This window comes from Vipera berus, assembly GCF_964194415.1.
Source record: "Vipera berus genome assembly, chromosome: Z".
In the NCBI taxonomy this organism is placed as follows: Eukaryota; Metazoa; Chordata; class Lepidosauria; order Squamata; family Viperidae; genus Vipera; species Vipera berus.
Window position 1 is genome coordinate 122,059,949 of NC_138205.1, and position 23,272 is coordinate 122,083,220.

The 23,272-nt window shown below is 40.3% G+C and overlaps 1 protein-coding gene across 4 annotated transcripts in view; it reads left to right on the forward strand.

Moving 5' to 3' along the window:
* The first annotated feature begins 4,013 nt into the window (after positions 1 to 4,013).
* The window catches only part of LMBR1 (limb development membrane protein 1), a 64,555-nt gene continuing 45,296 nt past the window's right edge, over positions 4,014 to 23,272 (forward strand). For all 4 annotated transcript variants that reach the window (XR_014028517.1, XM_081344076.1, XM_081344077.1 and 1 more), the window contains exons 1-3: positions 4,014 to 4,301; positions 20,088 to 20,160; positions 22,961 to 23,000. Coding sequence is in view for 3 of the 4 variants with exons in the window: in XM_081344076.1 (XP_081200202.1) it covers positions 4,239 to 4,301; positions 20,088 to 20,160; positions 22,961 to 23,000 (176 nt within the window). In the remaining variant the exon portion in view is untranslated. The remainder of the gene's footprint in view (positions 4,302 to 20,087; positions 20,161 to 22,960; positions 23,001 to 23,272) is intronic.

Here is a 23,272-nt window from a genome sequence, read left to right on the forward strand (position 1 = left end):
GGCTCAGGTTGAGGATGGCGAGCTCAATCTCCTCTGACTATAGCAGGGGTGTCAAACTGCCGGCCCATGGGCCAGATGCGTCATGGCAAAACAGCGCCCATCCCATTGCCAGCAATGGAAAAAAAGTTGCGATGCATTGCGACATGTCACGTGGCACCTCTGAACTATAGGTACTCCTCAACTTACAATCATTCATTCAATGACTATTCAAAGTTACAATGGTGCTGGAAAAAGTGACTTAGGACAGGTCCTCAGAATTACAACCATTGCAGCGTCCACATGGTCACGTGGTCATGATCTGAGTGCTTGGCCACTGGCTTGCAATTACAATGGTTGCAGTCTCCTAGGATCACATGACCACCATTTGTAATCTTTTCATGGGTCTTCCAAAAAGCAAAGTCAATGGATTTTGGTTTCCAGCGAAAACTCCCTATAGCGAACAATGGGTTCACTTAATGATTGCAGCAAAAAAAAAAAAAGCTAATAAAATCATGTCTGTCATGTGTTGACCATGGTTTTAACTTTAGTGGGCAGGCTCCATTCTGGTTGTTAGTTCTGGCTGTTACATGTAAACTCATTTGCTAAAAAAGTTTGAGTTTGTAAATGGAAGTTTTCTTTAAATGTGCCAGAAAATCAGGCACATGAACGATGGGAAACTGAAATGATGGATATAAATACTCTTTTTTGAATCAAGGCCAGAGATTGATTAAGATAATTACCACTGTAGCAACTGGCCACAAAAGCTGAGACTTGGAAATAACTGATTTATAAAAAAAATTAAGACACACGATTAGAATTTGGTGAATAAGTCAATTATTATTATTTCTTTCCCTTCAATCCTGTCCATTTCTCAGAGACTGCATGGATAGGTCCCTAAAATTATCTTGGCAAGGTTTTTTGTTTGCCATTGCCTCTTTCCTAGGACTGATTGGCCAAAAGTCACCCAAGGGGCTTCATGTTCATGATGGGGCTAGAATTCACGGTCTCGCACTTTCTGTGTCATTTGCATAGAACCAATTTCTTCTCTTTGGCCTTTTACAAAAGCCAACTTTTGGGGGTTTCCATACAACTTGATTGTTAATTCAGCTAAGGAATCAGATACATGGTCTACATCAAATAAAAAGCTGCAGTTTTGGTTTAAACTGTCCAGAGAATTGACTAGTAGTGTATCCATTCTACAGTATGCTTTTGAGAAGGCCTGTTCTCCTATATCCCATCCCCACCCCACCCCACCCCACCCCAATGTCTAATTTATTTTGTTGCTTCGGAGAAAAGCATGAAATAGGAAACTTTTCAAACAGACACACTGGGCTAATTATTACAGAGCAATAGGTTAATATATTTGCAGAGAGAACTGAGCTTTGAATAGAATATTGTTGAGGCAGCCAACCTCAATTAGGCATAGATGGAATTTGGCTATTTTGACTGGGAATTGAAATTCTGGGAATTGAAATCTAACATATTTTGGAGTAGCTGCTACAAGGATGATCATGTTATGAGGACCTTAGCGCTCTCTGACCTTAGTTGTTTTCTTGCAGATGTTTCATTACTCATCTAGATAACATCACCAATGCTATAAAGGAGTTTGCAAACTCCACTGCTTTCTAGTACTGATGATGTTACCTAATTGGGAAATGAAACGTCTGCAAGAAAACAACCAAGCTCAAAGAACACCAAGGACCCCACAGTTCAATCCTGACCTACAGATATTCTCTTCTTTGGTATCATCTTCAGTGTCATTTATGATAACACAACATTGGAGATGACATCCATGGTTCATCGTATTTTAGGGAAGTATGCTTAAACTACCCTTTATCTTCTCTTTGCACTCTTTCATTTTCTGGAGTGGATTAAAGCACACTAGTTGCACAGTTTAGCTTTCCATAATTATAAAAATTAATAATATAAAATAACTGGAAAATTATTCAAGCTGAACACTTCTCAGAATTGTTCATACTAAACAAATTACATATGCCAACATTGAACATGTGTTTAGATACATGGCAGGCTTATAAACTGTTAATCAAATGTTTCAATTGCTCTGCACAGGAATTCGCAATGACTACAATTCCTCTTTGCACTTTTAAAAGGTTGTCATTTTAAATTTATAGATTTTTACTACAATTGTTATTGATGGGGAACTGATGCATTTTCCATGCAATGGAAATTCAGTGGGGAAAAAAACATGGAAAGGGCCATTTTGTTTCAGGAAATGTACTATAAATCTCATTTTTTATGATATTTGAAGCTCTTACCCTGATGACTTCAGGGTCAATTTCCAAAGCATGTGCATCTAAAAGTAAGTGCAAAGATTTCTCTCTCTCTTTTTTTTGGCATGGAAAGTATTAAAAAGACAAAGAAATCCAAGACAAATCTTATTAGGAGCTCAGCATTTTGAATTCATGTAAAAACTTTAATCAAGCAGACTTGAGAAAGAGATTTTTTTTTTGAAGAAAACATTGGCACAAGAGATTCTAAATTAGAAAAGAAACATTGTATACAGTACAGCAGGGTCCCCAACCCCTGTTCCGTGGACCAGTACTGGGCTGCAGCATGCTAGCAACTGGGCCGCACAAACAAGCAAAGCCCCATCTGTAGGATGCAGGCAGCACAGAAGACCACTCTTCCTCCGATCCATGGAAAAACCTTTCCACGGAACCGGTCCCTGGTGCCCAAAAGGTTGGGGACCTCTGCAGTATAGTAAGTAAGTAGCTTTTGTATTTTCAGAGTTGGGGGCAAGGAGTACAGATAGTCCTCGACCTATAACCATTCATTTAGTGTCCATTAAAAATTACAAGATCATTGAAAAAAATAACTTATGATTGTTGCAGCATCCCAACAGCCATGTGACCAAAGTTCAGGCTCTCGGCAACTGGCATGTACTTATGAAGGTTGCAGTGTCCCAGGGTCATGTGATCACATTTTGTGCCCTGCTGACGAAGTCAATGGGGAAACCAGATTCATTTAACAACTGTAGTACTAATTTAAACAATGATAGTGATTTACTTATCCCAGGGGTAGGCAACCTTGGCTCTTTTATGATTCGTGGAATTCCTGAGCCAGCCATGCTGGCTCAGGAATTCTGGGAATTGAAGTCCGTGAGTCATAAAAGAGCCAAGGTTGCCTACCCCTGACTTATCCACTGAGGCAAGAAAGGCTATAAAATGGGGTAAAACTCACTTAACAACTGCCTTGCTTAACAATGGAAATTTTGGGCTCAATTGTGGTTGTAAGTCAAGGACTACTTGAACACATCCCCACGTCTCTGAGTGCTAAACTACACTATCTATTAATATTTTAATTCTACAGCCTTCACCTTGCAGCACTCATGGCTGAAACATGGGACTAAATTTTTGGATTTCTCCTGGTAAACTGAGTCCACACACAACCTACGCTTTTTTTTATGCTATGGGGCCCTATGCTACTTTTTGCTTGTCTGCCATTGCTGCTCTTTGTCGGTCCACTTAAGAGCAGCCTCGACTGAAGAGGCGAATAGAATAGAATAGAATCTGAAAGGGACCTTGGAGGTCTTCTAGTCCAGCCCCCCTGCTCAAGCAGGAGACCCTATACCGTCTCTTACAAATTTACAAATTAAGAATTTGTCTGCTTTTGGCTTCGCATATTACAATCCTTAACTAATAAACTTTACCTTCAATCTACCACTTATTTTCCGTAGCGCAAGCCTGGAGGACTTCTCGTCCACTGGCGCCTCGAAAGAAAGCCGAGCACGCCGCCTTAAGAGAGGGGCTCGCTCGCGCGCTTTCAGCGCCCCGCCGAGCCCCGAAGCTCCGCCTCATTCCTTACCATTGGTAGGGAGCGGGGGCGTCCCTCAGCCCCGCCCACCACGGACAGCAACTCCTCCCCCTTCGAGCCTGACAAGTCCCCGGGCAGCTGGTGCCCCTACCGCTTGTCAATCTTTGCGCAGGCGCAGTTTTCCCGTGAGAGTTCGTCCTCTCCGCGCAAGATGGCCTGGCACGCCCCGCGCGAATAAAGGGGCGGGGCGGCGTCGGAACGTGAGGCCGTCGGCGGGGCTGCCGCCTTCACCGCAGTTGTTGTCGCTGCCGCCGCCGCCGCCGCCGCCGTCGTGAGTGGCGCGTTCGGCCCGAGCTTCGTCTCTCCCGGCCTGAGGAGGGTCCCGAACGCCAGGCGTCGCCCACCGGCCATGGTCCCTCGCTTGTTCCCTGGGAGGCAAGAGGCGCGGGGGCAGCAGCGGCCATTGCTGGAGGGGCTATGACAGGATGGACGCGGACGAAGTGAGCATCCGCGAGCAGAACTTCCACAGCCAAGTGCGGGAATACACGGTGCGTAGCCGTCCGGCACGGCGGGGCCGCCTTCAGCTCCAGGGCTGCTCTCCGGATGCCCGTCCGCCCCTTGTCCCCGGCCGAGGCGGGGGCTGCGCTGCACCTGAAGCCACGGCCTGCCCGGGGGGGGGGGAACGGGGCGAGGGGGCGCTTTTGGGAGTCACTTTCTTGCAAATTACACGGGACTGCTCGGCTTTGGGTCTTTCTGCCTTTTAAGGCACTTTCCCTCTTCCCCGCCCTCCCCTTTAAGAAAACAGGTTCACCACTTGTGTAAAGCGTTTATATTTTTTTCCCCCTTGGCAGTTTTAATAATGCAGCGTTTCCCCTTGTGTATTGGTTGTGAAGGGAAAATGCAATAGGAATGTGATTACAGATCCTTTTTGTTGCTGTTCTATCCTCTGCAGGTCAAGATGTCCATTTCCATGCTCTTTTTGAGTCCTGGGAAGCCTCGTTTCTCGGGAGAAGCAGTCAAAACATAAGACTTCAATAGTTTCGCACTTTACAATTAAAGCGGGTAGAATTGAGAGTGGAGGACTGCAATCCTCCCAAAGCAGTTAGCATTGTACAGATATTCCTCAAATTATAACTACAAGTGAGCACAACAATTTCTGTTGCTAAGTGAAACAGTTGTTAAGTGGGTTTTGCCTCCATTTTATGACCTTTCTTGCCCCAGTTAAGTGAATCACTGGTTGTTTGTAACATGGTTAATTTATTTATTTTTTTATTTTAATCCCATTTATATCCCGCTCTTCTCCGAAGACTCAGGGCGGCTTACAATCTAAGCACAAATCAAATGTGCTTAGCAATAGTCTTCATTCTATGTATATGCCTGCTTATTAGGGCTTTCGCCCCCCCCCCCAAGCGGCATTATTACAAAGTCAGCTTAATTGCCCCCAACAATCTGGGTCCTCATTTTACCTACCTCGGAAGGATGGAAGGCTGAGTCAACCTTGAGCCTGGTGGGACTCGAACCTGTACTAATTGCAGGCAGCTGGTGTTACTTAAGGAGGCATTAGCCCACTGCTCCACCAAGGCTCATGTAATCTGGCTTCATTGACTGCTCCTCAGAAGATTGCAAAAGATCACATGACCCTGAGACATTGCAACTGTCATAAATACATACCAGTTGTAAGCATCCAAATTTTGATAATATAACCACAGGGATGCTGCAATTATGGTAAATATGAAAAACAGTCATGTCACTTTTTTCAGTGCCAATGTAAGTTTCAACAGTCGCTAAATGAATGGTTGTAAATTGAGTACTACCTTTATTTCTACTAGATGTAAGACAACAGGCACCATCGGAAATGAATTTCAATGAATTTTACCACTGATAGACATTTGCCTCACAAACAAATAATAGCAATTATCCTTTTGCCACAAGAAAACATGCTTTAGATGTATTTCTGGTACATATGGAAACTGAAAGGTGGTATATATGATGCAATCCTTTGAACTCTTTATACCAAAATTATGCGGTGCATGCTATATGTTTACAGCCTTAAGTTATAAAGTAATAAACGTGGGATAAACATTGTAAACTTTGGAAATCTATATAATACCAGGAATGGGGAATACAGATTACCAGATATATTACAATATTATGCCAGATTAAAAAAAATCATATATATGTAACTTTTCATATTAAAAATTTAGAGACCACCCATCGCGCCAGGCAACTGGTTTGTTGTTGTTGTTGTTAGTTGCAAAGTCGTGTCCGACCCATCGCGACCCTATGGACAATGTTCCTCCAGGCCTTCCTGTCCTCTACCATCTTCTGGAGTCCATTTAAGCTCACACCTACTGCTTCAGTGACTCCATCCAGCCACCTCATTCTCTGCCATCCCCTTCTTCTCTTGCCCTCAATCTTTCCCAGCATTAGGCTCTTCTCCAGTGAATCCTTCCTTCTCATTAGGTGGCCAAAGTATTTGAGTTTTAGCTTCAGGATCTGGCCTTCTAAAGAGCAGTCAGGGTTGATCTCCTCTAGGACTGACCGGTTTGATCGCCTTGCAGTGTACAATTAAAGATTAAATACTGTATTTTTGTAGATAGCAGTTAAAACAGGAATATAATTAAAATGAAAAAGGCAAGGGTGGGCTTCAAGGCGCTAGCCAACCCAAAATTTGCCTATTTTTCTGCAAGCCCCAAGCAAATAATCAGAGCCAGGTATTCAAACTGTTCTTAAAGACCAGGAGAGTGGGGTTTCACTTCCTTTTGGGAAGGAGGCTATTCCAAAGGGCAGGACAATGGCAGAGAAGGCTCTCTTCCCCTACCCTGTTAGTCAAAATTGGTTCCTGAAAAGCTGGGTTTGAACCCTGGTTTAATTTAGTACCTATTTTTCATCTTGGTGTTAAATTGCTTTATAACATTAAGTGATTTGATGAACTCTAGGTCATCATTTAACTTAATCCTACTATCCAGATAAATAATCCATGATTTTCCTACTGGCACAATGGCTAAATGTGACTTTTTGTTCCCATATTATGCCTGTGGCAGATGCATTTCATTAGTTTCAGAGGATTACATTATCTTTCACATTTCATTTTTCATCCAAAAGAAGGAGTTGTAATCCACTTTTCCTTTTACTATATTTATTTGTAAAAGTATATGCCACCTGTACCATTGTATATTAGCTTTTACTGAGCTGCCTGAAATTTAATAATACCATATGTTAATCATTACAGGCAGTTCTTGCTTAAGAATGGTAATTAAGAATGGCAACTCTGTTGCTAAATAGATAAAATACTATGTCATCTGACTGCACCAACTTACAATGTTAGTTGCAACAGTCACAGTTGCTGTCATTAGGTGAAGCCTGTACACTCATAGCATCCTGTGATCATTTGCTACTTCCTGTCAGTTTCCCCATTGACTTTGCTTGTCAGAATTTTTCAGTGAAGATCAAATAGGATGATTATGTGATCATGGGATATTGCAGCTGTCATAATTGTGAACTGGTTGCCAAGTGCCCTAATCACAATCATGTGATTGTGGGGAGAGAGTAGTGTCCACAGCTGAGTACCTGTCATATGTCCCCCTCATTTAGCATCGTCACAACTTTGAACATTTATTGAACGAGTGATCATTGAGGATTACCTTTATACCACATTGAATGGTATAACCATTAATTGCAAGTGTACATAGTTTGTCTCATCTCCTTGATATTATATTGCATGCTTTAAATCAGTTTCCTAATTCCTGTGTATATTGAGTTTTTCATTGTAACGTTACAGTGAATCATTCTGATTGGTTTTTGTTTTCCAACTTTGCGTTGTTTCACAGTGCACACAGTACATAGTGCATCACATAAGCTATTAAACATATATTTTCGATTCTTCTAATTCATGTTGCCATAAAGTTCAAAAGGAGAATCTGTGGACAAGCCGGTATAGCCTGTATTAAGCTATAGGTATGCCTCTCCCATTAGGTGTAACACCAAGTGAGCAAACAAAATGGAAGTGTGAGCAAATGGTACTTTTGCTTTTTATTTACATTAATGTTTAAAGTCAATCAGATTTTATATTTAGTAGACTGTGCTACCTCTCCTATTATTTAGTTACTTTTAAATGTATTCTTGCATATCTCCAGAATAATATGTCTCCAACCTGGCTTTTAGGTATTCCAATAGTGTACCCATTGCTGTTTCACTTGAGTGAGTCCATCCGCTTTACTGTTGGTCACTCTTTCCTTCTATTTTTCCTAGCATTATAGATTTCTCTAGAGCTGGGTCTTATGTGTTATACGTCCTAAGCATGCAAACTTGAGCATAATCACTTGTGTCTTGAGTGAGAACTCCGAGTTGATTTTTTCACTGATCTGCTTGTCACTGATCCATCCACTTCTTGGTTTTCTTAGCTGTTTATGATATTGAAAAGTGTCAATACTGTTTCTATCCTCTTTAAAATCTAACTTTCACTTCTTTATAGTTTCACAAAAGAAACTTCCTTGCATGATTTTGATCTTTGTAGATATGGAGATATCCCACATCTGAATATCTTTTACAAGGCCTTTGTGGCTACTTTATCAAGTGCTAGTCTGCTAGTTCTTTTACTATTGTAAATCATTTATAAAAGGCAAAAGCTACCCACCATTTCACTATCTTCATTGTTAAATTCAAGGCTGGTTGCTATACCTGTTAATACTGGTTTGATCTTTTTATTTAGTTGTCCAATTTTTTTCATTGCACTTCTTGACTTTCATTACTAGAGCTTGCAGTTTATTTGCCTTTTCAGAGTAGCATCATCACTACAGCAGAAATTACTGATGTTTGTTCCTCCAATTTAAAAGCACAGTCATCTTCTAATCGGGCTTCTCTCAATATATTCTGACTAAATTTGGGGAGAGTATACAGCCATATTTATAGCTATGTCTCACTCCTTAGCCAAGCTGGAGCCAGCATGTTTCAACATGATCTGCTCAGACTATGGTTTCCTCATTTTTGTATATATAATTTTCATGAAGACGTTCCAGGATTTCGGCATTCTATGGCTTGATATGGTTGATGCAATCAGGGGCATTTTCATAATTAATAAAACACACATTCCCTTATTTTGGGTATTCTTTGACTTGCTCATTGATTTAATGTGCCTCAGCAATAATATCTTTTGTTCCTTGCCCTTTTCTAAAACCAACTTTAACATCTGGCATCCTCTTTTCCATACAGGCGTCTAATTTATGTTAGTTGATCTTAGGCATTATTTTATTGTCTTGTGAAATTAAAGATACTGTGTAGTGTTATTGTTTGCATACTCTGTTGTGCCTCCTTTCTTTGTTGCTAATATATAGACTGATTTCTTCCAATATTTAATTTTTAATTTAATTTATTAATATTTCTATACCGCCCTTCTCCCGAAGGACTCAGGGCGGTGTACAGGGCAAGAATAAAACACAAAGCTACAAAAATTAAAAAGTAATTAAATACATGCCCATAAAAAACAATAAATACATTAATAAAACCCCAATAAAATGATAGTAAAAACCCCACCAATCCCCCCTCAGGCCAGGCCGGCTTGTTCGAACAGGTATGTTTTCAGATCGCGGCGAAAGGAGCGAAGATCGGGCGCCGTCCGGAGCTCAACCGGTAACTGGTTCCATAGCTCCGGGGCGCCCACAGAGAAAGACCTCCCCCTGGGGGCCACCAATCTACATTCTCTGACCGGTGGCACCCTGAGGAGGCCCTCTCTGTGGGAACGCACAGGGCGGAGGGAAGTTGACGCCGGCAGCAGGTGTTCCCTGAGGTACTCCGGACCCCTGCCATGTAGGGCTTTAAACACCATGACTAGTACCTTGAATCTCACCCGGAAGACAACTGGCAACCAATGCAGCTCACGGAGCAGAGGTGTGACATGGGAGTATCGGGAAACTCCCAACACAACTCTCGCGGCTGCATTCTGTGCCAGTTGGAGCCTCCGGGTGGTCCTCAAGGGCAGCCCCATGTAGAGAGCGTTGCAGTAGTCTAGTCGAGAGGTCACGAGCGCGTGAGTGACTGTGCATAGATCATCCCGGCTTAGATAGGGCCACAACTGGCGCACCAGGCGAACCTGGGCGAAAGCCCCCCTAGTCACAGCTCCTATGTGGTCTTCCAGGGTGAGCCGTGAATCTAGGAGGACTCCCAAGTTGCGAGCCCTATCTACGGGGGGTAACAATTCGCCCCCCATAGTAAGAGGTGGAATGTCCGAATAAACCCGGGATGAAGGTATGCAAAGCCACTCGGTCTTGTCGGGTTGAGTTGAAGTCTGTTCCTCCCCATCCAGACCCGAACCGCCTCCAGGCAACGGGACATCACGGTGAGGGCATCACTGGGGTGGTTTGGGGTCGAAAAGAAAAGCTGGGTATCATCAGCATACTGATGATACCCAACTCCAAAACCACGAATGATCTCACCCAGCGGTTTCATATAGATGTTGAACAGGAGAGGCGAGAGGACCGACCCCTGAGGAACTCCACAAATGAGAGACCTCGCGGTCGACCTCTGCCCTCCTGCCAACACCGACTGCGAGCGTCCCTGGAGATAGGAGGAGAACCACTGTAAAACCGTGCCTCCCACTCCCAATCCCCCAAGACGCCGCAGCAAGATACCATGGTCGATGGTATGTTGAAGACTGTTATTCTCCAGATTTTCTGATACAGGTTGGTTGAAATCTTTACAGTGTATTTTGCTGCTTGTCATATTTCTGTAGATGTGCCATCAGTTCTGATAGCTTTCCTATTGGTAATGATTAGAATGCTGAAACTGACACATCTGCTGTAGAGAATTTCAGTATCTTTCCATGTTTGTTGAATTGTTTTAGAATCAGTTATCAACTGTCCACTGGTTTCTTTTAACCTAACAATTTGAGGTTGGAACTTCTTTTTGAGTTTGGAGATCTTCTGGAAGACTTTCCTTGTTTTTAATGTTTGTTTCCATCTTCAGTGCCACTACAGATATTGTAATCTTTTCTAACAGCTGTTTGAAATCTTACGTTAAGTTCCCTCCCGAGATCTTTATTTTTCTTGGCTTTCGTTTCTCTTCTCAGCAATTTCCACTCTTGTTCCGACATGTAGTTTGTTTTCTGCTTCTTAGTTTTTGGCAGTTTTTCTTCAGATTCATCCTTAACAACTTTGATTTCATTCCACAATTCCTCTAGAGACCACTGACCATGAAGTTCAAGTCTTCAAAACTGTCCTTGAAAATTCTTCCTATAGTGCGTGCTGCCCAATGTTGGAGCTTCCTCATTTTAGCTGGGCAGATAGTATTTATTTTTATTTTATGTATTTACTTCTATCCTGAAACTGAAGATAGCCAATATATCTAATACTCCTTCCTCCTCCTATTTTCCCCCACAACATCAACCCTCTGAGATGGGTTGAGCTGAGAGAGGGTGACTGGCCCAAAATCACCCACTGACTCTTCAGTATGACTTCATGCCTAGGGCAATTGCTGAGTTTATAGATGCATTAATGATGCATTCCCATCATTCTTTGCTCATTCCTCCTAGGGTCACTTTCCCTCATCGTAAGATAATATACTAGGACTTGTGGAAGACTGACATTTTGCCATTTCATAAATGTCATTGGCAGGTTGATGCAGATCTGTTGCATTCACTTTTTAATGTTTGATTATTCCAGATTTATAGCAGACTAGACTTATTCAAATCAAGGTTTAAGTTATTAACATCTAGTAGTTCTCTTTTATGAATTAATCTGAACTGAACTGTATTTTGTTGTCCTTAATACTTTCTTTCTAGAAATATGAAGCATGTTAAAATGGAGTTTTGTGATTATTACCCCAGCCTCATACAACTGCATCATTTTCATGCGACAATGATTTGGGAAATTAGTTTTCTTGCTCATGTGACTTGGTTAAATTCTTTCTTAATTGGAAGGGGATATACAGCACATTTTCTTTAAACAGTTTTATTCTTATTGACGGATTACAAGATGCTTTGATAAAACTAGTTTTTCTAGCCATGTCCAATCACATGGATTTTTCTATTTATATATTAAGCCTACCTTTCAGATTAGAAGCACATGAAATATATTTTTAATGTCTGTGGTTTTGTATAGTAAACCTTGTTATTTGTTTATTTGTTTACCTGTGCAAAATATTGAAGAGTAGAAATACAGAAGGCAGAATAAAGAAGTAACATAAGGTAAAAGCATTTGTTTGCAAATTGTGAAAAGGGAGTCGATCTATTCTCCAAAGCAGCTGAAAGCAAGACAAGAAGCAATGGATGAAAGGTAATCAAGGAATGGAGCAACCTAGAACTAAGGAGAAATTTCCTGACAGTGAGAACAATTAATCAGTAGAACAACTTGCCTTCAGAAGTTGTGGATGCTCCAACAGTGGAGATTTTTAAGAAGAGATTGGACAGCTGTTTGTCTGAAATGGTATAGGGCAGACATGTCAAACACAAGGCCCGGGGGCCGGATCCGGCCCACGAAGTGGTTTCATGCGGCCCGCGAAGCCATCCTGGAAACAGTGAGGGAACAGCCCCCACAGCCTTGGCCATGGCCCAGAGACCCTCCTTCTGCTAGAGACGCTCAGATCTGTCCCACTCCTGCCCAGGCCCCCATAGGCACCCTTGATGCGAACGATGTAGAGCTGGCCACGCCCACCCAGTAGGCCATATGCACTCTAGCCCCGCCCACCCAATAGGCCCCACCCACCCTGGCCATACCCACCCGGCCACTTGAGGGCAACCACAATGCTGATGTGGCCCTCAATGAAATTGAGTTTGACACCCCTGGTATAGGGTTTCCTGCCTGAGCAGGGGGTTGGGTTAGAAGACCTCCAAGGTCCCTTCCAACTCTGTTATTCTGTTATTCTTTTAAATGCTAGGATTTTCTGACGGTTTGCTTTGAAGGTTTTTTTTCCCTTGAAGATAGCCTTGAATTGTCTTGCATTTCCTGCCATTTGGAGATCAAAGTCTCTTTCAAGTCAAACTTCATTTTTGGTTACTACATAAATATGATCGTATAATATTTTGGCAGCAATACATAAGTGACCTATCGCTGTTCTTTTCTGGAATTGTTTTATTTCCCAGTCTAGGCTGTAGTCCTGAGATTTCCTGTGGTCTCCCATCCAACACTAATCAGATCCAGCTGTGCATAGAGAATAATTAAGGTCTGCTAAATGTTTCCTGTTATATAAATAAATAGGAGCTGAGAATATTTCCATTTTTATTTCTGAGGACCTACTTATTCCTTGTTGTTGTTGTTAGTCGCGAAGTCGTGTCCGACCCATCGCGACCCCATGGACAACGTTCCTCTTCTGGAGTCCATTTAGGCTCACACCTACTGCTTCAGTGACTCCATCCAGCCACCTCATTCTCTGTCGTCCCCTTCTTCTCTTGCCCTCAACCTTTCCCAGCATTAGGCTCTTCTCCAGTGAGTCCTTCCTTCTCATTAGGTGGCCAAAGTATTTGAGTTTCAACTTCAGGATCTGGCCTTCTAAAGAGCAGCCAGGGTTGATCTCCTCACTTATTCCTTATTCCTAGCAATGCTTTTTTCCCCCTCAAAACACCTTTTAAAATGAAAGCTAAGAAATTTAGAAAACTGAACTTTGGACTTTTTTGAGTGTTGACTAGCCTAGACCTTGCCCAGTATGGTTTTTTTTGTTTTTGTTTTTTGAGGGGTAGAACGTACATGATATCAGTTTCTTCTTCACTATTTACGTCACTATGAGGATTAAACTCGAAGTTAACTGAATAGAATGTAGTTGCCATTTAGGCTTTTCTTTTTATCTTCTGGTGCTAAAGGCATGTGGGGACATGAACACGATTAAAATCCTTATTCTGCTTTGCAGAATATTTTGTCTACAGGATTTAAGAATGTTAAGACTAATAACTTCTTTTTTAATGCTCTTAGATTTTACAGAAGAAATTGTTACGCATTAGATGGAGACAGGAAATTTTAGGCCTTTGTAGTAATATCATTTGTCTTGATACTTACGTTCCCATTAAAAAATTGAAAGGGCACTTTGAAATTGCGTCTTTTATGTATTCTATAATTAATCTTCCAGTCTTACTGTTTTATGGGTATGTGTGGACTAATTCTTATTGGTGACTTTAGTTTATGTGATATTGTACTAGCAGTGTACAGTGTACTAGCAGTGTTTTCCAGTGAAACGTAAAAGCAGAATCTAATACAATTTTTATTACTGTATGTCCCTCCTATATTTATATACATGAAAACACAGCTAAATAATTTTGGTCATAAGTTATTAAGGTCATAAGTCATCACTAGGCTCAATTTTATGACCTTTGGCAAAAAAAAGAGAACGAAAATGTGATCACATGACCACAATACGCTGCAACCAGTTGTACATGCAAGTGAGTTTCTAAGTGTCTGAAATGTGATCACATGACTGTAGAGGTGATGCAGCAATCGTAACTTCCAGAATGGGTTGTAGATAACTTTTTTTGAGTTTTTTTGTAACTTTGAATGGTTGTTAAGCATGTGGTTGTAAATCTAGGACTACCTGTACAAAACATTCAAGAGTAAAAATACAGAATGCAGAATAAAAAAAATAGAGCATGGTAAAAACATTGTGAAGGAAAATTTGATGAGATAATCTTCTCTTCCATTCTTTTTTCTACAATTATTAACCAATACTTAAATATTTATGCTGTGCTTTTAATATTTAGTATTAAACATAGGAAAACTTTGTTTATATCTATTTAAATGATTTCATCTATTGTTTTTCATTAGTCTGTTAACTCTTCATAGAAACTGTATTTCAGATGTATAAATCTGCTTTGCTATGTACTTTGTTCTATAAAGGGGAATCCATTCCTGCTTAAATTTAGTCAAACATCTATTATATACACTGTCAGTTTTGCCACAGCAGGATATTCATCAATTTTGGTCTCTCAGTCTTGCATCTTCAACAGAATTTCACTTTTCTAACATTTTTGCCAGGTTCATTCTTCCGCTGTCAGTGATCAACATATCTAATACTCCTCCTATTTTCCCTAGAACAACAGCCCTGTGAGGTGGGTTGGACTGAATAAGAGTGACTGACCCAAACTCACCCAGCTGGCTTTCATGCCTAAAGTGGGACTAGAGCTCACAGTTTCCTGGTTTCTAGCCTGGTGCCACTAGATCAGTGATGGCAAACCTTTTAGAGACCGAGTACCCAAACTGCAACCCAAAACCCGCTTATGTATTGTCAGGTGCTGGGTGGGCGTGGCCAATTGGCTGCGTGTGGCCCATTGGGTGGGTGTGGCCCATTGGGTGGGCATGGCTGCAGTGGTAAAGGCAGACTGGGTGGGACTAAACAGTTCAATCAATTCCAACTTTGTGAGATCTTTTTTTCCCCCCGCGAGAAGTTGAAATTGATTGATTGATTGAACCTTTTTTTTTTGTACATGGCGGTGGAGGCCTAAAGTGTAAAGGTTTTATAAAACCCAGCTAAAGGCCTAGGACTGGGGCGACGGCATGCGTGCCCACAGAGAGAGCTCTGTGTGGCACTCACCACCATGGCACTAGATCAAACTGTCTCTGAAGCTGTGATACTTTTCATTTATACCTTCTAGAATTATTCTCAATATTTGTGGTTTTCAGTTCAAATTTCGTTTTTAAAATTTTATGAATTGTGTGATGTATTTCCTAATACATTTATTTATTTACTGAATTCATACGGCCATCCATCTCACAGGAAGTGATTGGGGAGTGTATAACGAAAAGTAAAACATGTCAAAAACAATCATATCGAAACAAAAACATACAAAAGATTAGATCAGCAAGGGAGCCACCTTCAGAACCTCCAGGCCTGATGACATAGCCAGGTCTTGAGGGACTTCTGGAAAATAAGTAGGAATGGAGAAGATAACACTTCAAGAGGGAGAATATTCCATAAGGTGGTTACCATGCCAGAGAAGGTCTATCTCAGGGGTAGGCAACCTACCCCTGGACTACCTCCTTGGGCCCACCGTGTACTTACCTCACAGATGGGACCTGCAGCATGCCTCATGGCAGATATGATGGGATAAGCAGATGTAGTTGGGATAAGGTGGTCCCTCAGATAACCCGGTCATGAAGAATTTTAAAACCAGCACCTTGAATTGAACTCAGAAGCAAACTGGCAACCAGTGTAGTTCTTGGTATGGAGGTGTAATATATTCTCTTCTAGAACCACACATAACTGCCCATGCTGCTGCATTTTGTATCAGGTGAAGCTTCAGGATAGTCTTCAAGGGCACCCCATGTTGAGCGCATTACAGTAATCCAGTCAGGTGGTGACTAGGGCATGAGTGTGACTTTTTTTTGCATGACTGCATGTGATAAAATGTTCCTGGGGTATTTTCAACATATATTGGTATATGATTTGTCCATCTTGGTAATAATTGGATTAATCACTGTCTACTAAGATGGAACAGAATGAACAGAGATGGAACAAATTAAAATCACTGTTTTCTAAGGACATAAAGGTAGGAATGTCTAATTCTGGCTACTCCAAGCCTGCCCGGGTTTGCAAAAGTTGGTTTACAAAGGTGATGTATAAATCCAATTAGCATGCAATTTGTTTTTTGCTACTGTAGATTTGCTTTTGTTATAACTATAGTTATTACATTAAATTAGATGCATTACACTATTAAATACTATAACAATGGGATCAATCCTAGTTAACCCACTTTTGTGACAATTTTAGTGAATGTAATGCTAAAGCAAATCCAGCTGTATATATTTGCTTATTATTAAAACATTTAACCTGTCCAATAGGTGGAGCTCTCTGGATGATTTGCAATAAAATACACTTAAAAATACAATCTGAATATAAGCCTATATTATAAAATAAAACCATATATTATAGAATCAAATAAAATACAAAATTTAGAAACGCCATATAAACTAGGTAGCAATATGGTGGCATTTAATGATGATGATGATGAAATATAATAATAATAATAATAATAATAATAATAATAATAATAATAATAATAATAATAATGATGATGATGATGATGATGATGATGATGATGATGATGATGATGATGGAAAGGACCTTGGAGGTCATCTAGTCCAACCTCCTGCTCAGGCAGGAAACCCTATACCATTTCAGACAAATGGTTGTCCAATCTCTTCTTAAAAACTTCCAGTGTTGGAGCATTCACAGCTTCTGGAGGCATGTTGTTCCACTGGTTAATTGTTCTAACTGTCAGGACATTTCTCCTTAGTTCTAGGTTGCTTCTCTCCTTGACTAGTTTCCATCTGTTGCTGCTTCTCCTGCCTTCGGGCGCTTTGGAGAATAGCTTGCTAAATTGCTAAGAATTAATATCAAATTGAAAATCAATGAAAAGGGAATTGTGTTCATTTTCTTTATCTCCTTATGTTATTTGTCATCATATCTTCTTCTTTGCTTAGATTTATATAAGCTGCCTCACCCAGACCTTTTCTGCTGCTGTAGTCTGCGTGATGGATGAGTCAGTCCAACTTAAAATATGGGTTACTATGAAGCAACTGCTAACGTGTTCTTGCCTGCAAAATCGGTAGTTAAAGTGCATAGGGAGGCATATCCAGAGAAGCATCTCATATATCTTTTAATGGAATTGTACATTTCAAACACAGAGCTGGTTTTTTATGCATTAAATATTGTTATTCATGACACAGATGGGCTATTTCAGCAATTTGAAAGTCTGTGTTTTTAAATAATACATGTTTCTTATCATATCAAGATAGTTGCCTTAAGCCTTCCCATGTGAAAGCTAGAATATACTCTTCTGAACCTGATACTATTCAGTTGTTCTGAAACTGAAACTGTATTTCCCAGCCAGCATGAAAAGCATTAATGGAAGAAGAAAAAATCACTTTTAAAATAATGCCATTAAATGTCCAGGTAGGAAAAGGAATGCATGTGAAATGGAAAAACCCAGAAAAATCACACTCAGAATTAACACCCATTGAAGTCTATCTTTCATGTTACGTGGTTGTACTGAGGTGCACCTATAACAGCTGTAGCTTCAATTGCCTGTAGCTTCTTCACATGAGCTTCCATGTAAAGTGCATTGCAGTAATTTAAGAGGGAGAGGATTAAAATATCAGTGGTTGTGAGAAGGGCCTCCCAAACCAAGAATGGGTAGCCCTGTCTCATAACATAAATCTGGATGAAGATTCCTTGGTCTTGGTTGCCACCTGTCCCTGTTCAAACCTGTCCCTCCAAACAACACCCTATCTGGAAATGTGCTACCCCATCCAAGTCTAAGCTGAAAGTTCCTAGGAACTTCCCTCGTGCAGCAACTACAGCCACTCAAATTTGAGACACCCCCCCCTCCCCCGGCCTCCTAGCAATATGGCAGGACCTTGACAGCATCATTTGCCAGTTTTGCGATTAAGTTGTATAACTGGGTGTCATCAGCATTAGACGACACTAGATTCTATGTTGCTGGATGACTTCATGGAAATGCTGAGTGATAAGAATTTTAGATTGCTTTTTCAAGATTGGCTGGAACTGAACTACAGAGATAACAGAAGAAGCATTGCAACGTCATGTCCTGTCTCTTCCCCCCACCCCTTGCAAAGTCGTGTCCGACCCATCGTGACCCCCTGGACAACATTCCTCCAGGCCTTCCTGTCCTCTACCATCTTCTGGAGTCCAGTAAGGACCAGCATAGTTTCACCATCTCTATCTGGCCCTTTAAGAGGTCATCCCCAAATGTGACCAATACCATCTACATGGTGTAGATTATTTAGATAAATAAATGGAATATAAATGGCTCCTGTTGTATTCTTTTGCTATATAGAACTTACAGAGGTGGGATGTAGAAATGCGGATGACTACTAAAAAGTTACCATTATGTACCATTTGCCAGTTTTGCGATTAAGTTGTATAACTGGGTGTCATCAGCATTAGACGACGCTAGATTCTATGTTTCTGGATGACTTCATGGAAATGCTGAGTGATAAGAATTTTAGATTGCTTTTTCAAGATTGGCTGGAACTGAACTACAGAGATAACAGAAGAAGCATTGCAACGTCATGTCCTGTCTCTTCCCCCCACCCCTTGCGAAGTCATGTCCGACCCATCATGACCTTCTGGACTACTAAAAAGTTACCATTATGTACATCTCTTTGTTGCACTCTCCTGGTTGTCTGGATTTTGTAACAGACCTTGTAACCCTGCCAGTGTCTCTTTCTCTATTACAGGGGTGTCAAACTCAATTTCACTGAGGGCCACATCAGCATTGCGGTTGCCCTCAAGGGGCCGGGTGGGTATGGCCAGGTTGGGCGTGGCCTACTGGGTAGGCGTGGCTAGAGTGCGTATGGCCTACTGGGTGGGCGTGGCCAGCTCTACATCATTCGCATCAAGGGTGCCTATGGAGGCCTGGGCAGGAGTGGGACAGATCTGAGGGTCTCTGGCAGAAGGAGGGTCTCTGGGCCAGGGCCAAGGCAGTGGGGGCCGTTCCCTCACTGTTTCCAGGATGGCTTCGTGGGCCAAATGAAGCCACTTTGCGGGCCGGATCTGGCCCCCGGGCTTGTGTTTGACATGTCTGCTCTATTAAGTAGAAATGTTGCTACGTTAGATACAGATCCTTTGATTTGTTGGCATTGTTTTATATTAGTAATGTAAAGTTTTGATTTATGATGATTTCTGGCAAGGGTTTATTATATAGAAAAAATGTGAAGGAATGTCTTTAATTGAGCCTTAGAAATTCCTAAGGTGAAATGATACTTTATTTTTTCCTGTAGTGAAATGATGCTAGAAGTAGAGGTCATATCTGTACATGGGGCCCAAGTCCTTTCTGCAGAATTTAAATCTGGCAGTCTAATCAGGTAGACCAGACGGGAAACATGACCAAATAAGCTAATTCTACTTTATTGTACTAGTAATCCTCAACTTACAGCAGTTCATTAGGTGACCTTTCGAAGTTAGAATTATAATTACAAAAGTGATTTATGACCATTTTTCACACTTATGACCATTGCAGCATTCCAATGGCCACGTGATCAGACTTCAGATGCTTGGCAACTGTCACGTATTTATGACAGTTGCAGTGTCCTGGGGTCATATGATCACCTTTTGCAATCTTCTGACAAGCAAAGTCAGTGGGGAAGGCAGATTCACTCAACAAACGTGTTCCTAACTTAAACAGCTACATTACAGTGATTCAGTTGACAGCTGTGGCAAGAAAGGTAATGGGGTAAAATTCACTTAACAAATGTCTCACTTAGCAACATAAATTTTGGGCTCAGTTGTGGCCATAAGTCGAGGACTACCTGTATTTATAAAGCATTTTTGTTTTAAAATGTGCTCCATTTTAATATTTTTAGAAATTGTTGCTTCAACTGTGAAACTTTCTCTTTCAGATCTGTTTTCTCTTGTTTGCGATATTGTATATTGTTTCCTACTTCATTATCAGAAGATATAAGAGGAAAGCAGGTAACTGGTTTCATATTCATTTATTTTCTATAATAAATTATAATAAGCTGGAAAGTGTTTTGGAAAGGATACCTATCTGTTTATGGAATAAGTATTGTAATATAATTGTAAGTGATCTGAGAGCTTTACCAAACTAATTACACCACCGTTTTCTTTCCTTTTTCCCAATTTGCATTTATTTTATTATAAGTCCTTCCAGCTTAATGTAACTTTTTTTTTAAAAAAAATATTTTTCCTAAAATGTATTTGCTGAGAAATCACACTGGGGAAATGTTGTTGTGTTTATATCCTGCTTACATATATCCCAGTAGAGGCGACCCGTTTTTCTTAAGTATTTCATTTGTATCTTTTAACTTACATATTTTGTCTATATACTTTAAGTTATAATTTTAGGCATGGCTTAAATGTCATTGATAAGTTATTTACTTATCCCACCATCAGTGATTCACTGTTCCTGAAACTTCCTATTAACTTACAGGAGATCATCTAGTCCAACCCTCTGCTCAGGCAGGAAACCCTATACCATTTCAGACAAATGGCTGTCCAGTTTCACCTTAAAAACTTCCAGTGTTGGAGCATTCACAACTTCTGGAGGCAGGTTGTTCCACTGATTAATTGTTCTATGCGGTATAGGTTCTCCTGCTTGAGTGGGAGGGGGGGGCGGACTAGAAGACCTCCAATGTCCCTTCCAGCTCTATTCTGTTCTAGTATGAAAAGAAAGACTACTCCAACTTTCTGTTTGCACATCCCTTACACTTTAGCAGACTGCTTGAGAGTCCCTTGCAGGAATAATCTTGGATTGGAAGTTAAAATGGGCTTGGGTCCGGATTATCTGAGGGAACACCTGCTGCCGACATTAACTCCCCATCGTCCTGTGCGCTCCCACAGGGAGGGCCTTCTTAGGGTACCACTGGTGAAGGATTGCTGGCGGGTGACTCCCAGAGAGAGGGTGGGTGTGGGTGTGCCTGCCCTTTGGAACCAACTTCCTATGGAACTTAGGACTGCCCCCGACCTCCGTTCATTTCGCTGGGATCTAAAAACTTGGCTCTTTGAGCTGTCTGGCCTAGACTGAGGGGTTTTTAATTGGGTTTTAAAGTTTTAACTTTTGGGCTTAAATTTAATTAATTGTTTTAAAGTTATTTTAACTTTTGTATTGTATGGTTTTAATTGCCCTGTAAACCGCCCTGAGTCCAATGGGAATAGGGTGGTATATAAGTCAAATAAATAATAATAATAATAATAATAATAATAATAATAATAATAATAATAATAATAATAATAATAATAATAATAATAATAATAATAATAATAATAATAAACAACTAAGAGATTCTTTTTAGATGCTGCAAATTTCTTTTAACTGGAAGGACTGCATCTGATAAGAAATAAGCTCGGTTACAAAGTTAATTCTTTAGGTAGTTTGATTTTATGGTTGTTTGCAACTGATTATCTTATAGATACAATATTTATACATTTTAAAGTCTATTGAATGACTCGTTTATGAAATAATTACTGTACAGGTTAATCAGGAGAGCATCCTAATCAATGATTTATTTAGATCTGGACCCATGACCAGTCTAGAAATGTTTCTTTTGAACACTGTAGGACAGTTACATGATATAAAATAATAATGTCCCAAAACCAGCTTATAGGAGGTAACTTTAACTGATATCTTTGATTTGTTAAATGGAGAGTTTTGTGTTGCAGTTTCCCTGGCTGCTTGCTGTCTGTTCAAAAGAAAACCAAGATTTTTGTGTTATACCACCACCTAGCTACCAAGCTACTTCCGAGTGCTTTGCTTATACCGGTACTTCACGAATAGTTGCACCAGTGTGATGCCTCTAGTACAGGGGTGTCAAACTTGCAACGTCACGTGACGTGTCGCGACGTATTGTGACTTGTTTTCCAATGGGTGGGTGTAGTTTCGGCATGATGCATCTGGCCTGCGGGCCGGCAGTTTTGACACCCTTCTCTAGTAAAATAAGAATTCAAAATAGCTAATGTAATTTATAGCTACATTATATGAATAAATCAGTATATTTTAAAGAATTTAATATTAAATTCTAGTCATGAGTATCTAAATATAATTTTTCTTCTTCATTATATTAGTGGCATGCTTTATTTTCTAAGTGTCATCATAGCATATATGTTCACCCACCCACCCACCCACAGATCTATAAGATTTGCACACAGATGCAGGATTTTGAAGAGTGACATTGAATGTGGAATGTTTCAAATTTATGGATTAAAAACAATGAGAATAAATCAGGATGTACTTGAGCGTAATCTGTCTATTCTTTCAGTTGGATGTGAATTAAAACATGCATTGCGATTCTCATTTTGGTGCATCTAACATGCGTTTAACTGCTGCTTTGTACTAATGAACGTTTCTAAGTCCTGATAATAGCATCTTTTAATTTACTCTATTGTATGATAGTATTATGCATTATTATATAATTGACAGAGGACATCTAAGTAATTCTCAGGTACTTAAGGCTAAGCAGCTTGCAATTCCATTTTTAAACCTTTCAGCAAAGAACACTTTAATGCAAATATTGGTAGAATACCACATTAATGAAGACTGCTGTCTTTTGAATGATAACCATATCCCCTCCTCCGCAAACTATCATGAATTTGAGATTTGTGAAATAACAGCCAAATATTAGAATTAAAGATAAGTACATTTTGAATTTTGATCATGCTACAGTTTCTCTTTGCCAGTTGCTATTAGACAAGAAGTAAAATACTTAAGAATGGCCATGATATCAAAATGTAATCTAAAATATGCATTTTTTTTCAGATGAGCAAGAGGATGAAGATGCTATTGTCAATAGAATTTCGTATGTATATCTTTACTTTCTTGGTAGATGTTAGAACTATGCAAATATAGCAACTCAAGAAGAATTTCCCTGTTTATGATTCAGGATAATGAGAATTGGTGATTGTAGTAATGCTGAATTTTTATATTGTTTGGAAAGCATTTTTAAATTAAAATATAATACATCTGGCTATTTTGCTCACATTTATGTGTGAACAAATTAGGTATATGAGGACCACATGTGAAGATAGCTTATTCCAATGATGGCGAACCTTTTAGAGACCGAGTGCCCAA